Raw genomic sequence first — 13,898 nt, forward strand, 5'->3', positions numbered from 1 at the left:
AGTTCTGATAATCTGAAAATAATTCTGGAAAGCTGTAGGAGAGGGGTTAGGTCCAGCAGTATGTATGTAGTTTGGAGAAGCTCTCCAGGATCTAGATAAATGAAAATAAATGGAAAGAAGAAAAAGAACCATCTGTTAATTTGTTAAACAACTACTATGCTAAGTGATTTACATAGGATTTCATTAAATCCTCTTAAGAATTGCATATTTTGCAAATGGGTAAGTGGATATTAGGACAATTTTTAAAATGAGAAGACTAAGGCCCAGAGAGATTAAATAACTTACCCTGGATCACACAGATAGCAAGATTCTATTTGATTCTATTGCTCTTTTCAGTAGACCAGTCTTATAAAATCCTAGACTCAGTAGTTTATATCCAGACAGTTTAAATAACCAAGAGAGGAATTTGTATCTAAATTCAAAAAGCACTAGAAATTAATATTGTACCCTCTATTATTATGCTCACTATCTTAATGCTGTTGAAATTCTCTTTGATGAATGAAATTTCCTGCTTCTGTGAAAGAGAGTATTATACATTGATTGGAATTAGCAAATAACAGTTTTGTTGACAGAGTTTCTTTAGATGTCTTAATAAGCAGTAGAGAAGGGATGAATTAGACATCTTTGAATATGGTGAAATTTTTAAAAAGCAGGATTAAATTACATAGCAAAAAACTCCCTTATATTGTAGGAATACAGTTGCTTAGACTGAAGGATAAGCAGCACTGTTCATATTTTTACATCAATTTCAAATGAAGCCTCTTTAAAAATCAATTCTCCTATTCTATTGAATTTTTATTTTAGGTGAAAGTGGGATGAAATGTGGTAGAAGGTATTATGATTATTTCCACTTTACAGATGAGGAAACTGAGGCACAGAGCAGTTAGGGAATTTGCTCAAGGCCATACAGCTGGTAGCAGAGCTGGAATTCAAACTCAAGTGGTCTAACTACATAACATCACCTCTTTAATATTTGCAAAGATTAAGCTTGCTGTTAAGAGTATATTTGTGAATTTGTTTTTCCTGTGTGGTTTCCAGAACGTTTTATTGCACCCCATGTTTTCATTTTGGTTATTTGGAAAGCATCTTGGAGAAGGGAACTTTGTAATAATTCCTGTCATTTAAGCCTTCTTATTAAGAACATGCTTCACTGGGAAACCAGCTGCAAGAACAGTCATGTGACAGGCTCATCTCTCAACCACCACACAATTGGCTATATGCCAGTATTTCCTCATACGTGCCATTTCAGTTTCGTTGAGACACTTTGAGTCTGTCATCCCTGTAGAGACTGAGGCTGGCAGTTGGTCTTATAACACAATGACCCATAAAACTTCTAATTTCTCTCACACTCTGTTAGGTCTGTGCCTAAGGAATGAATTTGAAAGCACTGTGGAAACCAAGCTGAAAGGCTCTAAGGCAACTGTTCAGCAGAGCTCAGAATTTTTTATTCTTATACAATAATCATATCATCAGTAACCATATATGCTTTAGATGAGCTCATAATCTTTTAGGATAAACAAACCGTGCATTTCAATCCAAAAAAATTCATAATGTAAAATAGTGTTGCCCTTTCTCTTTAAGATAAACAACATGCGTGTGTAACTTCTCAACGCAGTCAGTGGTCATCACAGAAGTGCTCCACCATTCTGAGACTGAGGAGAACTTTTGAGACTGTTGATATTTGTAAAATAATACAGATCGCTTTTGTTTACTGACTTACCATGTGCCAGGCCTTATAAACACACCCTCATTAAATCCTCACTACCATCTTATGAGGTAGGTGTCATCTTTATACCCATTTAACAAATAAAAAACACAAGTTTGGAAAGGTTAAGCAGCTTGCTTGAAGTTACAGAGCTAGAATGAGACCCCAGGTCCGTGGGACTCCAGAGGCTAAACTCCTGTGTTTCCCGTTTGAACATCTATCATTGCGTACATTATTTAATAAGCTTTACATATTTATAGCATATCATATTAGAGTTGCAGAACAACAGAGTTCTCAAGCCTGACAGTTTACAGATGAGGAAACTGTGTTCTAGAGAGGTTAAGACTTAAGTTCAAAGAGCTTGTCATGGGCTGTCTTCCTCATTGTTCTTTATATCACTTCTAATCTGCTGAAACTGCGTGACTCACAGGCTTAAGAAGATCCTAGACACACCAACCTTTTCTAGGGGAGGGACCACAAGAGGAAAGTAGGCTGTCTTTGCTGGGTCTAACGTCTCTGCCTTGTCTTGGGCAGCCAAATTCAGGCATAGCTGGAATTATTTCATGCATCAAGAAAAGCAACCAGGATCCCTAGAGGCATGGACGCAAGTTAAAAAAAATATAAAAGCTGCATTTCTACTCTTTGATGACTAATCCAGGCTGCAGTGGCTTGCTCTCTTCCTTGCTTACAAAATAATCACCCCGGGGCAAAGAGGGGGAAAGGGGGAAAAGTGGAGTTCACAAAGCAATGAAAATGAAACAATTGTTTTATAGTACTGGAAGTTCAGCTTCATGCGGTTTGTGGATTTTTTCTAAGCACTTGGGGTGGTCCTGTGTTAGACCTCATAGTCAGGCACTGACAAGGTGTGGCCACATGTTCTAAGGTCTCCCTGGCTCTTGGATTGCCATCACAGATCAACTGTGGCTACTGTCCCAGTTGCCAGGCAACATATGGATGTTTATTTTGAGGTCTGCCCGCAGGGTTGCATCAGAGACCAAAGCTGTGTGTGCTCTCCACTTCCCAGAGCAAGTAGAGCTCAGGCATTTCTATTTTTATTGTAATATGTTATTAAGATATATTATCTTAATATATTTAATTACGATAATAAATATATTTTAATATATTTAAATCTATTGATGTAATATATTTAAATATATTTATATTTAAATATATTTATTTTTATATTATTTTAATATAGTTCATGAATGTATAGCATACTCAGCTGAGATAGAATCATATTCTGTTCCCCCAGGCAGTGTTCAGTTTGCCTTATTTTGCCGTGTTCTACTTCATCCAAGCGGTTGTACTCTGGACTGATTATCTCTAGTACTTTCCCACCTCTAAGTCTTGCTCAGTCTGTTCTCCTCACCTGGAATGACTACCCCATCTCAGGCTCCAACTCCATGTTTTGTAAAACTAAAATCTTTTATTTTACTTTTTGAAAGTAGGGGAGTCATCTTGTTATAGCAGAAAGTTCGTGGGCATTATCATCAATGTCTGTGTTCAGATCCAAGCTCTACAACTTAACTGTGAGATCTTAGATAAGTTACCTAACTTCTCTGAGCCTCAGTTTTCTCGTTTATAAAATGCAAATAATAATGATTAGGTCCTAGGATTTTATAAAGATATATTGAAATCAGATGCCCGAAGCCCCTGCCACAGTTCCTGGCATATGGAAGATTCTATAGTCCTCACCTACCTCCCCATCACACTGCAATTAATACTAAGTAAATTGTTCCCATCTCCTCTGTGAATTTTTTCCTAGCCATCTTCAAACCCACACCTCAGAAATAGTCTCCCTCTTCTGATTTCTTATAATTTCATATTGTACTTAAGATCCTATCACAATTGACCTGCTCTTATTAATTACATACATGTTGAGATGTAAGTTGGTGCCCTAATTAAATCTGCTGGCACCAAGCCATGTTCTCCCTGAAAGAGATGGCTCAACTTCATCCATAGATGACCCATTTCATCAGAATCATGTTTTTTGTTACGATTAAATACTATACTTTGTTAGGTGACTGAGTTGCAGTTCTCTTTAAAAGCACCATTATTATGGTAAATAATTAAAGGCGTTGCAAGACAAGATGGTATGTCATGGTGTGACTGCATGGCAAACAATAGAAAGAGCTATACATCTGAATATTCATCTCCTAAAGTGAATAATCCATCACGGTAAACCTGTTCTCACTGGGTCCATGAATGGTGTTTGTGAAGAACATCAGTGCTTTCTTTAGAAAGCCTCTCATTAGCCGTCTATTGTTTGTTCCAGGTGTCTTACAGGAAACAGCTCAGGGATTTTTTTGTGTATATGCGTTTCTTTAAAGTTGTACAACTACTGGGTAATGAGAATAAGGATGTAAAAGACTAGATGTTTTATGTTTTCCTAACCAGTTTTCTGACCTGTGCTTTGGACAAAATTTCTGATGATTGAATAAAACTCACATAATATTGCTTTTGAGCCATCAGATAATACTCATGTTTATTCATGTACAAATGTATACATTTATTTATTTAACACATACTTGTTAAGCAACTGCTGTGTGCGATGATGCTTGGGTACGGTGCAGCAGCTGAGACAGGCATGGTCCCTGCCTTCATGGAGTTCAGGTTTGGGTCTGTCTGACAGATCCTGTGAAGAAAGAACTTTAAAAAAAACCCATGATTTCTTTTCTTTCGTTTTCTGAGATGAGTTATTAAGATAAGAATCTCATTATGGTTCAGAAGCAAATTATACATTTCTCTCTTGTGCATCTAGCAGAGCTAACTTTAAAAGTTAAAAATCAGTTAACTTGATTTTGATTTGTCAGAACTTCTTAATTTAAAAAAAGTTTTTAATATTTGTTTTGTGCTTTGCCCAGATTGCCCTAATATTTGGTATGTAATTGACTCTCGCAATAGCTCTGTGGGGTGCATGGTATTTCCACATGGGAAGCCAGATGCTCTTCAGGTTTAATCGACTTACCTGTGGACTCATCGCCACTAAGAAGCTATCAGACTGAACCTTTCTTCTGATTTATTAATTATATTGTTGATTCTAGCTTTTTTTTAAAAAAGAACCAAGCTATTAAAACTATACTTCATTCTTTGTTTAAATGAAACTTCAGTTGACAGTTAGAAAATGGAAACAAATATTGGAATCAACAGTGAATTTGAGCTCCTCTCTGCTATTAAACACTGTGGTAGGCACTGTGGAGAACAGAAATGATCCCTGCCTCTTGATCAATTTACAGCTTCATTGATAAGACATGATGTACACTTAGAAAAGACTCAGTAACCCTCAACAGCATATATGATTAAGTGTTCAAGTGAGAAGTACAAACATATGAGAGTTGAGAAGGTAATGTGAGCTAAAGCAGATACAGGTGTTGTATCTTGAGCTAAAGCAGATACAGGTGTTGTATCTTGAGCTAAATCTTTAAGGGGAGGGTAGGAGCTGTCTGAGCAGGGAAAGGCTTCCTCAGCGGTGGATGGGAGCATGATGGTAATGATAACACCGACTAGCATTTGTCCAGCACTTACCACTTGCCAAGCGCTGTTGTAATGGGCTCATGTACATCATCTTATCCTTAAAACAACCCTATAAGGTAAGAATTGTTACTATTCTCATTTTATAGATGAGGACACTGAGGCACAGAGAGGTTAAGTAACTTGCTCGAGGTTGCACATGAATTCAGTGCTAGCTGGAATTCCACCAGTCTTGAGTCCAGAGCCGCCTCTCACTCTCTTAACCAGTGATTTATGCTGCCCGATGAGGTTCTCCTGAGACAGGAAGGACAGCATCCTGGGAGGTGGGGAGACATGGTGTGGGGTATAGCAAGAGACATAGTGGAATGAGGAGATTAGATCAAATATGGAAAGTCTAAGGTTCAGGCAGAAGACATTGGACCTTATCTAGGACAGTGAGAAACCACTGAGAGTTTACTATTTCATCAGAGTGGGGACATGGTATGCATTTATTTCAGGTAAATTAGGCAGCGATAGAAAGGATTGGGAGCTAGAAGGAGGGGGGAGGGGGGAGAACAAGGCATGGAAACTATTAGAAAGGCCTTGATGTAATCCAGGTGTGAGAGATACCTGATTAGACCAGGGAATGTGTGGGCAGGGAAAGAAATTAAAAGGATGGAATGGTAATGAGGACTTGGAGGCAGACTCCAAGCCATTCAGCGGCAGATGAGTTTCCCTGAATTAGTCATTTGGCCCTTACAGCAACTCCAGAGGCAGGTGGTATTACTCCCATTTTGCAGATGAGGGTGAAGGCTTCTGGGAGGATAATTAATGTGAATGAATAAGTGCGGGAGTAGGCATTTGAGCCTGCATCTGACTTTCTTGGCTTCCTCCCTTTAAGGTAAAATAATGTTGTCTGGTAATAAAGTAGGGCTACTGATAAAGTATGGAGAACTGTTCACATAGTAAATGATATTTAAAGTCATGTGGGGTCGGGGGGAGGGACTTCCCTGGTGGCGCAGTGGTTAAGAATCCGCCTGCCAATGCAGGGGACATGGGTTCGAGCCCTGGTCCGGGAAGATCCCACATGTCACGGAGCAACTAAGTCCATGCACAACTACTGAGCCCACGTGCCACAACTACTGGAGCCGGTGCGCCTAGAGCCCGTGCTCCGCAACAAGAGAAGCCACCGCAATGAGAAGCCCATGCACCGCAACAGAGTAGCCCCCACGCACAGCAATGAAAGACCCAACGCAGCCAAAAGTAAATAAATAAATAAATGTATTTAAAAAAATAATGAAGTCATGGGGAGAAATCAACTCTCCGAGGATGCAGTGATGTAAGAGAGAAGGGAGAGGCTTTGTGACTAAATGTTAAAGAATGCAGAGGAGAATGGAGCAAGTGGAAAAGGCTTCCAGAAGGAAACAGGTCAGAGGGCTGGGGATTGGACCTGGAGCTCCCTGTGTCACAGCAGCCCTGGGGAAGAGGATGGTCAGTGATTCAAAATGAAACTGCAGATGGATCATCAGGTGGAAAAGGGCAGCATGTACGTACGTGGGCTGGCATTCTCAGTAATCCTCCACAAACAAAGGCAGCTGGGGTGTGTGAAGGGTGACTGGTGCCTCCGGTGGGAGGCAGTGGGAATGCTGGCAGTGAGGGGTGGGGAGAGGAAGCAAGGTATGGGGTGAGGAGCAGCCGTTGAATCATCTGCTGGGTGCTCTCTGGGTGCACTTCCTGAACTGAGCTGGGGTAAGGAGGGAGATCAAAGTGAGGCTGAGTGACTGGCGGGGAGGATTCCCATGAACCAGCTGACAGTGCCTGGAAAGAAGCTGATTGTCTTTTGGGAGCCCAAGCAAGTGAAAAGACTCTATGACATGGGAGACAGAGAGGTAAGGAGCCAAGGGAATGACTTTTTCATCAACCAGATTTAACAGCAGTAGAATGGATGAGTAAGCCCTCTAGGACCCTGCCCCTTTTGAAGAAGCCCTTGGGTCCAGCCAGGACCTGTGGGCGAGCTCACAACCCTCTCCACTCACATCCAGCATCACAAAATTGTTGGGTTGGTCCTAGGTCTTGCTTCCCTTCTTGTGCAGCCTCACTAGGCATCCTTCAAGGGAAAACCTTGGATAGAAACCTGCCGTGAGTAAGAGTGGGGGTGAGCAGATTAGTGTACGCAACAGACAGCTCTTTGAAAGGGACCCCATGTGGTGGAGGAGACACTTCATGCCAAAGTTAGGTCATTACTTGCCTGTATATGGTACTGTAAGTGAGCAGGGATTGGTGAAGGCAGATGGATGCCCACTTAGGATTGCAGTGGTTTGGAAGTTACAATGCCAGGGCTGGCGCTAGTGAGAGACACCTGAGAGGAAGGGCATGTAGGATTCGTATATTTGGGGAAGAGAAGCATCCCAACCAGTGGCACTTAAGTGAAAAAAACATAAAGGGGGAGGTGAGAGAGCTGTGCTCTGAGAAAGGGATGGGCTGGCTTCCTGGAGCAGATGTTCTGCACTGGGAGATGCGGTGGGATTGGAGACTAGCGGTCTTTAAAGGCAAGAGAAAGAATTTCTGTGTGATACAGTGGGTAACAGGAGTCATCATCGGTGGCTCTACTTTAGAGGGAGGCATGTGCGTGGGAGTGACACGTGCAAAGACTAGTGTAGCCAGAACGGGTGAGAGAGCTAAAAGGCTGTGGTATGGGAGACCTTTGCAAAATACATGTGAAAAAGGAAAGAAAGGGCCTTAAAAGCATACCATCTCCCCCTCATATCTCTAATCATTTCCTGCAGTAAACTCCAAAATTCTTACTGTAGCAAGTAAACAAATTTAAAGAGGTTTTGTTGAATAAAGCCAGAACGTAACGTGCCATACTGGATAAGTACAGGATTCAATATTAATTTTTTCTAGGCTGCAGTTACTTTCTTTTATCGATATTGCTTTGTTTTAATGAGATTTGACAACACAGTAAGATTACTTCGGGTGGGCCTACAACTGACTTAGAACCAAAACATTTCTTCGGTCACCTAGGATTTTCTTCATACCTGTTAGAGCACTTAGTTTGTAACTAAACCTGCTTGATGTCTGTTTATTGCGCTGGACTGTGAACTCTTTCAAGGCTGCGACAGTGACTTATTCATTGTGTATCCTCAGCCCCAGGCTCATTGCTTTTTAAACAACGATTGTTGAGTGGGTGGGTGGAAAATAATTATATTAAAATACTTTTTCTCTGTTCTTTGTTACTCTGATTTATGCTTTAAGTTTATAAATGATTCATATTACTCTGGATGTCAAGAGATTTGCATGGGTCATTTAGGAGGGAGAGTATTGTTATGGCCTCTCTTTAGTCTGGTATACAGTCCTAATTCCATAGAGAGATTTTGGCATATGAGCACTGATGTTGCTTTAAAACTGGCTATGCCTTGATGACCGTCTGAGTGGTCGGTCCTGCAGCAGAGTCACTGGTTTAAAAGTCAGGGGGCCTGGCTCAGCCCTGGCACAGACAGCTCGGAGGGTCCTCCCCGCCTTCTGCCTGGGTGATGCCCCCTTATCCTTCAATCTCCACATTAACTGTCACTTCTTCAGCATCACCTGTCCTGACTGTCCCCTGAATTAGATCTGGTTGCCTAGTCTGTGTTCTCATGGGACCCTGTGATTTTCCTCTATAGCACTTATCACAAGTAGTTACTAAAGTGGTTACTCTTTTTAAAAATTTATTTCATTGAAGTATAGTTGATTTACAAGGTTATATTAATTTCTGCTGTACAGTGAAGTGATTCAGTTATACATATGTATACACATTCTTTTTCATATTCTTTTCCATTATGGTTTATCACAGGATATTCAATATAGTTACCTGTGCTACACAGTAGGACCTTGTTGTTTATCCATCCTATATATAATAGTTTGCATCTGCTAATCTCCATCCCTCTTCCCCTTGGCAACCACAGATCTGTTATCTATGTCTGTGAGTCTGTTTCTGTTTCGTAGATAATTTCATTTGTGTCATATTTTAGATTCCACATGTAAGTGATATCATATGGTATTTGTCTTTCTCTTTCTGACTTACTTCACTTAGTATGATAATCTGTAGGTCCATCCATGTTGCTGTAAATGGCATTATTTCATTCTTTTTTTATGGCTGAGTAATATTGCATTGTGTGTGTGTGTGTGTGTGTGTGTGTGTGTGTGTACGTGTGTACATATATATACATATACACCACACCTTCTTCTATCCTTTCTTTTGTTGATGGACATTTAGGTTTTTGTCATGTCTGGCTATTGTAAATGGTGCTGCTATGAGCATAGGGGTGCATGTGTCTTTTTGAATTATAATTTTGTCCAGATATATGCCCAGGCATGGGATTGAAGTGGTTAGTCTATTAATGTCATCTCTGACCAGGCTGTAATTTTCACAAGGTCAGAGACAGGTCTGTCGGTTTCCCATCAGCTAACACAGTACTTGACACAAACTATGTTCTGGATAAATACTTACAGAGCCAGTGAACTGTGGTAAACTTTGATGGGTCACTTAATCTTTATAAGATACCATTTTCCTCATCTTTTTAAAACCTACATATTCAAAGTTTTTCTGTACGGTTCTTCAAAGATTTATGGGTTAACTCTTCAAAATTCTTAAATTATAAGTTATTCACACCTATGATTAGAAATTCAAACCATGTAAATTTAAATTGAAAGTGTATATAATCCCCCAGTAGGGGTAACAAATAGTAAACTTTCCGTGTCTTTACAAATAAAATAAAAATTGAACACACTACACTTAGCCAGAGTTGAAGCAGCCCATAACAGGGTGGGATTATTTTCCTCCTTTCCAGCCCCCATGAAGTGGTTTTCCTATTTTAGTTTCAGAATGTTTAGTGCCTTAGTGATGGGATAAAACTTTCACAGGAGGAATCTATGCTGAGACCAGGTGTGGCCAAGGCCTTCAGCTAAGTTCCCATTATAGCCCGCTCCATGCTTATTTATAGGCATTCCATGGAGATATTACTGTCCTTGGTGAGCCTTTGAAAGTCTTCTTTCTAGGATTTAAGGATCCCTTCCAGCTATTGCTTAATAAAACAGTAAGGCAGATTGGAAAATCCAAGGCTATGTAATTTCAGGAATGTTTTAATAAACTTGGATGTTTAGAAAATAAATGTTCACCCAAAGATCTGCGGCTTAAAAAGAACCTTTGTGTGGAGTGTTTGTCTTGGGTGGTTTTAGATGGCTGAGGGAAATCACTGAAGGAGTTGGATATAGCTAAGTGGAACTTCTTTGAGTTTGAATGGACCTTTGTACAACCAATTCTACTTGTGGAAAGACAGAATTGTATAGATATGGGTATGTTAATCCCCACAAATTAAAAACAAATTCTCCAGGGAAAATGAATATTCACATATTTGTCCATTAATTTGATGAGGGAAATCTACTTTGGTACATCTTCCAGTTCTTTATCCCAAAGAGAATGTGAGAGAGACAGCACACGCCTGCCACGGTGACAGGGTGTGTGTGTGTGTGTGTGTGTGTGTGTGTGTGTGTGTGTGTGTGTGTGTGTGTGTTTGGGGGTGGGGGTGTGCTTAAAGGTGCTCAGGAATAGTTAAGTTCATATGACTATGTTTGAAAAGTCAGTATACTAAAGCTTTGGGCTTTTATCTGTAAAATATGGCAATTTAACTCTAAGCACCAACATGCTCCACATTAAATGAGGTCGGTGGGGAAAGTGATCGTGTTCATGGGCCATGGGTTATAGTGGGTTCATGCAGTCACCTTGAGTGTGGTATGTCGAGGTAGGGGAGCTGGGGCACCAGCAGGCATGGGTCCATCCTGCCCGGGGACTCAGCTTCTGAAGTGGCTCAGGGCCAGGCATCAGGGGATGGGGCTCTGGGTGCTGCTGGCAGGGAGCAGCTGTTTATTGACAGCCAGTTACTTAAGAAGACAAGTAGTGCCAGATGGAATCCCTGGGCTCTAAAACCTAATGGACTCAAATGTTAAGGAGGTTTAAATGAGCCGTAGTTGGAATTCACAAATAATGTAATTGTGAATTTAATATTAAACAGTGTAATACAGGTTACTAGAGTACATAGTTCTCAATACCATGCAACTGTCCACATGCACATCCCCCTGCTTGGGTGATTAGATTGCAGGGGCTGACTCCACATCCCTAGGAAAGGTGCTTCTTGAATACTTCAGTTACCATTCATCACCTTTTGCCCTCCAGGGAGGAGCCTAGATGAGACAGATAATATAGCAATATCCCCTCTGCAACACCGTCTCCCTCTTTCTCTTCCTTACATGACGATTCTAATCTACCTGAGCCTATTTCCCAGAGCTATGCCTATTCGTCTATCTTACAATAGCTTAGGAATAATGCACTAGCAATTTAATGAACACCTACACTGTGCCAGGCATTTTACCCACATTATCACAAATAATTACAACCCTGCAAAATAGACATTATAGGCACCATTTTATATACTTGGAAAACTAAAACCCAAAGTCACAGAGCTAGTAATGGGCAAAGCTGGCATTTGAACAAAATTCTGTAAGTTTCAAAATCCATGTTCTTTCTGAAAATAATACAAACAATAATTAGAATAATATTTACTGAGTACTTAATTACCAGGCAGTAATAAACTTAGAAGGTAGTTGTTACCTACAGAACAAAAATTGAGAAAGGGGAAACCAAAGATCAAAAAATTTAAGTAGCTTGCCCAAGATTATTTAGTAAGTAGCACACTCCAAATTTGAACCCATTTGATCTGGTTACAAAGACTTTTACCCAGTGGGCAACACCGCATACTGAACTTTTATGGTAGTGGTACTCTAGGTGAGGTAAAACCAAGGTAAAGACGTAAGAGTTAAGTATGGTTAAAAGGACCTGAAGGACAAAGAAGGTTGTAGGTTAACTATAATTAAACTTCTTATTTCTTTCCTTTCTAGGTGACAACTTCCTCTGCTTCAACCAGGAAGTCTTCCAGTATGAATCCCACAGAAACCAAGGTATGGAGAATCTTCAAGGGTCAACTTGGGTGAATGCCTTTCAGTTGATTATATGGTAAAGCAAAACGAATGTGGGCTGTTGACAGATGGGTTATGTGTCCTAGGAAACTTAGGCTATGGAAGTAAACGTTTTCTTCCTAATTAATGAGAGTCTTTGGAAACTCAGCTTTCCTTTCACAAACACCATCTATACACTTATACATCATTTTAGAATATCTAGAAAAGAGTAGTCAGCGAGAGTTTTTTTGGTTCTAGACTTGAGTTTTTTTAATTGTAAGATAATTTCTCTAAGTACATTTCTCTGGATCTAGAAAAGAATATAAATTCTTAATTTCTTACTAAAATGGTTTTATTATCCTGGCCACTTAAAACTAAATCTAAGAATGAGAAAGGTTACACCAAGTGAACATAGAAAGAAGTGACACAGATACTGGTTATTTCAGATGCTTTCTGAAGTTTCTTTCTGAAATTTGAGTCATGTGGGGCACCATCCTATTCATAAACCTTTGTCAAGTTCTTGGGATTTATTCTGATGATAATTTCTTGGAATTTCAGAAGAAAAAATACAAGCATGTGCTCCAGTGGAATTGCCATGTGGAGGAAGCCTGGTTCTGAAGAGTTGGCTGAGCTGCCTTAAACCCTCTCCCCTAATTACCATGACTCAAACTGTGTTTCTTGGGAATGTTTTATTTAGGATGGAATATTAAAGAGAGAACATTCTCAAGATGCTCTCAACTAATTCTTATGAGCTAATATTCTTTAGTGCCTTTAAGAGCTACCCCAGGTCCATTATTATCAAATTTCCCTTGTTTAAAATTACCCACATACTTTTGCTTTCTATTCTTGTAACTTTACTATCCCAAGTAGGATCCTATGCCATAATTTAGTACTGGCACCATAATTTAGTGCTACTGAGGTATCCTATGGCCTCATCTTGAACTTTTCTTTAAAAGGCATTGCAAATATCTTGAAACACACTGTCCAGCTCTAAGCTCTTATAAATGTCATTTAGCACTCATTTTAATTTTTAAATTTATTCTTAATTTAAAGTTATGTTTTTACTTCATAATTTACATTTACATTAATTTCTTAATATGTTAACTGATCCGTAATTAATCTATTAGCTGTCACTACTTATTTATACCAAGCTTAATCTTAAAAAATAAAAAAAAATCTGACCTTAATCTTAAAATAATCTTAAGACTGTAGTAGAAATATTTACCCCCACCCCAAAAAAATTCTCGTTGAACTTAGAGTCCATGAAAATTAAAGTAAGGAGATAGAAAGGAGAACCAGAAATACAGGATTTCCGTTTTATTATTTTGGTTTGCATTTGACACAATGCCTGATTATAATCCATCCCCGCTCACTCTCAGCTTGAGGACCAATGATTATTTCAAGTGTGCCCTGTTTTCCAGAGTAAGTGTCAGCAAACACTTCAGCCATTGCTAAGCATGAATCATGAGAATTCCTGGCACTCCTACGGAACTGGATGAAGAGAAGAGAGAGAGAGGAAAGTAGGAGAGAGAAGGAGGGAGAGACAAAAATAAGATGCACATGATGAAGTGTCACCAGTGGCTGACTCAGGACCACTTTTTGCCTCAATTCTCTTTCCTTGGTGGATTTCAATCACACTATTCTCATTAATCATCTTATCTTCTTGTGCTGCTTTTTAATTTTTTTTTTAATTTTAAGAAATTTTTATTTTATATTGGAGTGTAGTTGACTTACAATGTTGTATTAGTTTCAG

At 39.6% G+C, this 13,898-nt stretch overlaps 1 protein-coding gene across 5 annotated transcripts in view; it reads left to right on the plus strand.

Annotated features, from left to right (window-relative positions):
* Positions 1 to 13,898, plus strand: part of CAST (calpastatin) — a 120,947-nt gene that overhangs the window by 49,283 nt on the left and 57,766 nt on the right. For all 5 annotated transcript variants that reach the window (XM_067031377.1, XM_067031379.1, XM_067031378.1 and 2 more), the window contains one exon: positions 12,089 to 12,148. In XM_067031377.1, coding sequence (XP_066887478.1) covers positions 12,089 to 12,148 — 60 coding nt within the window. The remainder of the gene's footprint in view (positions 1 to 12,088; positions 12,149 to 13,898) is intronic.

This window comes from Kogia breviceps, chromosome 4, assembly GCF_026419965.1.
Source record: "Kogia breviceps isolate mKogBre1 chromosome 4, mKogBre1 haplotype 1, whole genome shotgun sequence".
NCBI classification, from domain to species: Eukaryota; Metazoa; Chordata; class Mammalia; order Artiodactyla; family Physeteridae; genus Kogia; species Kogia breviceps.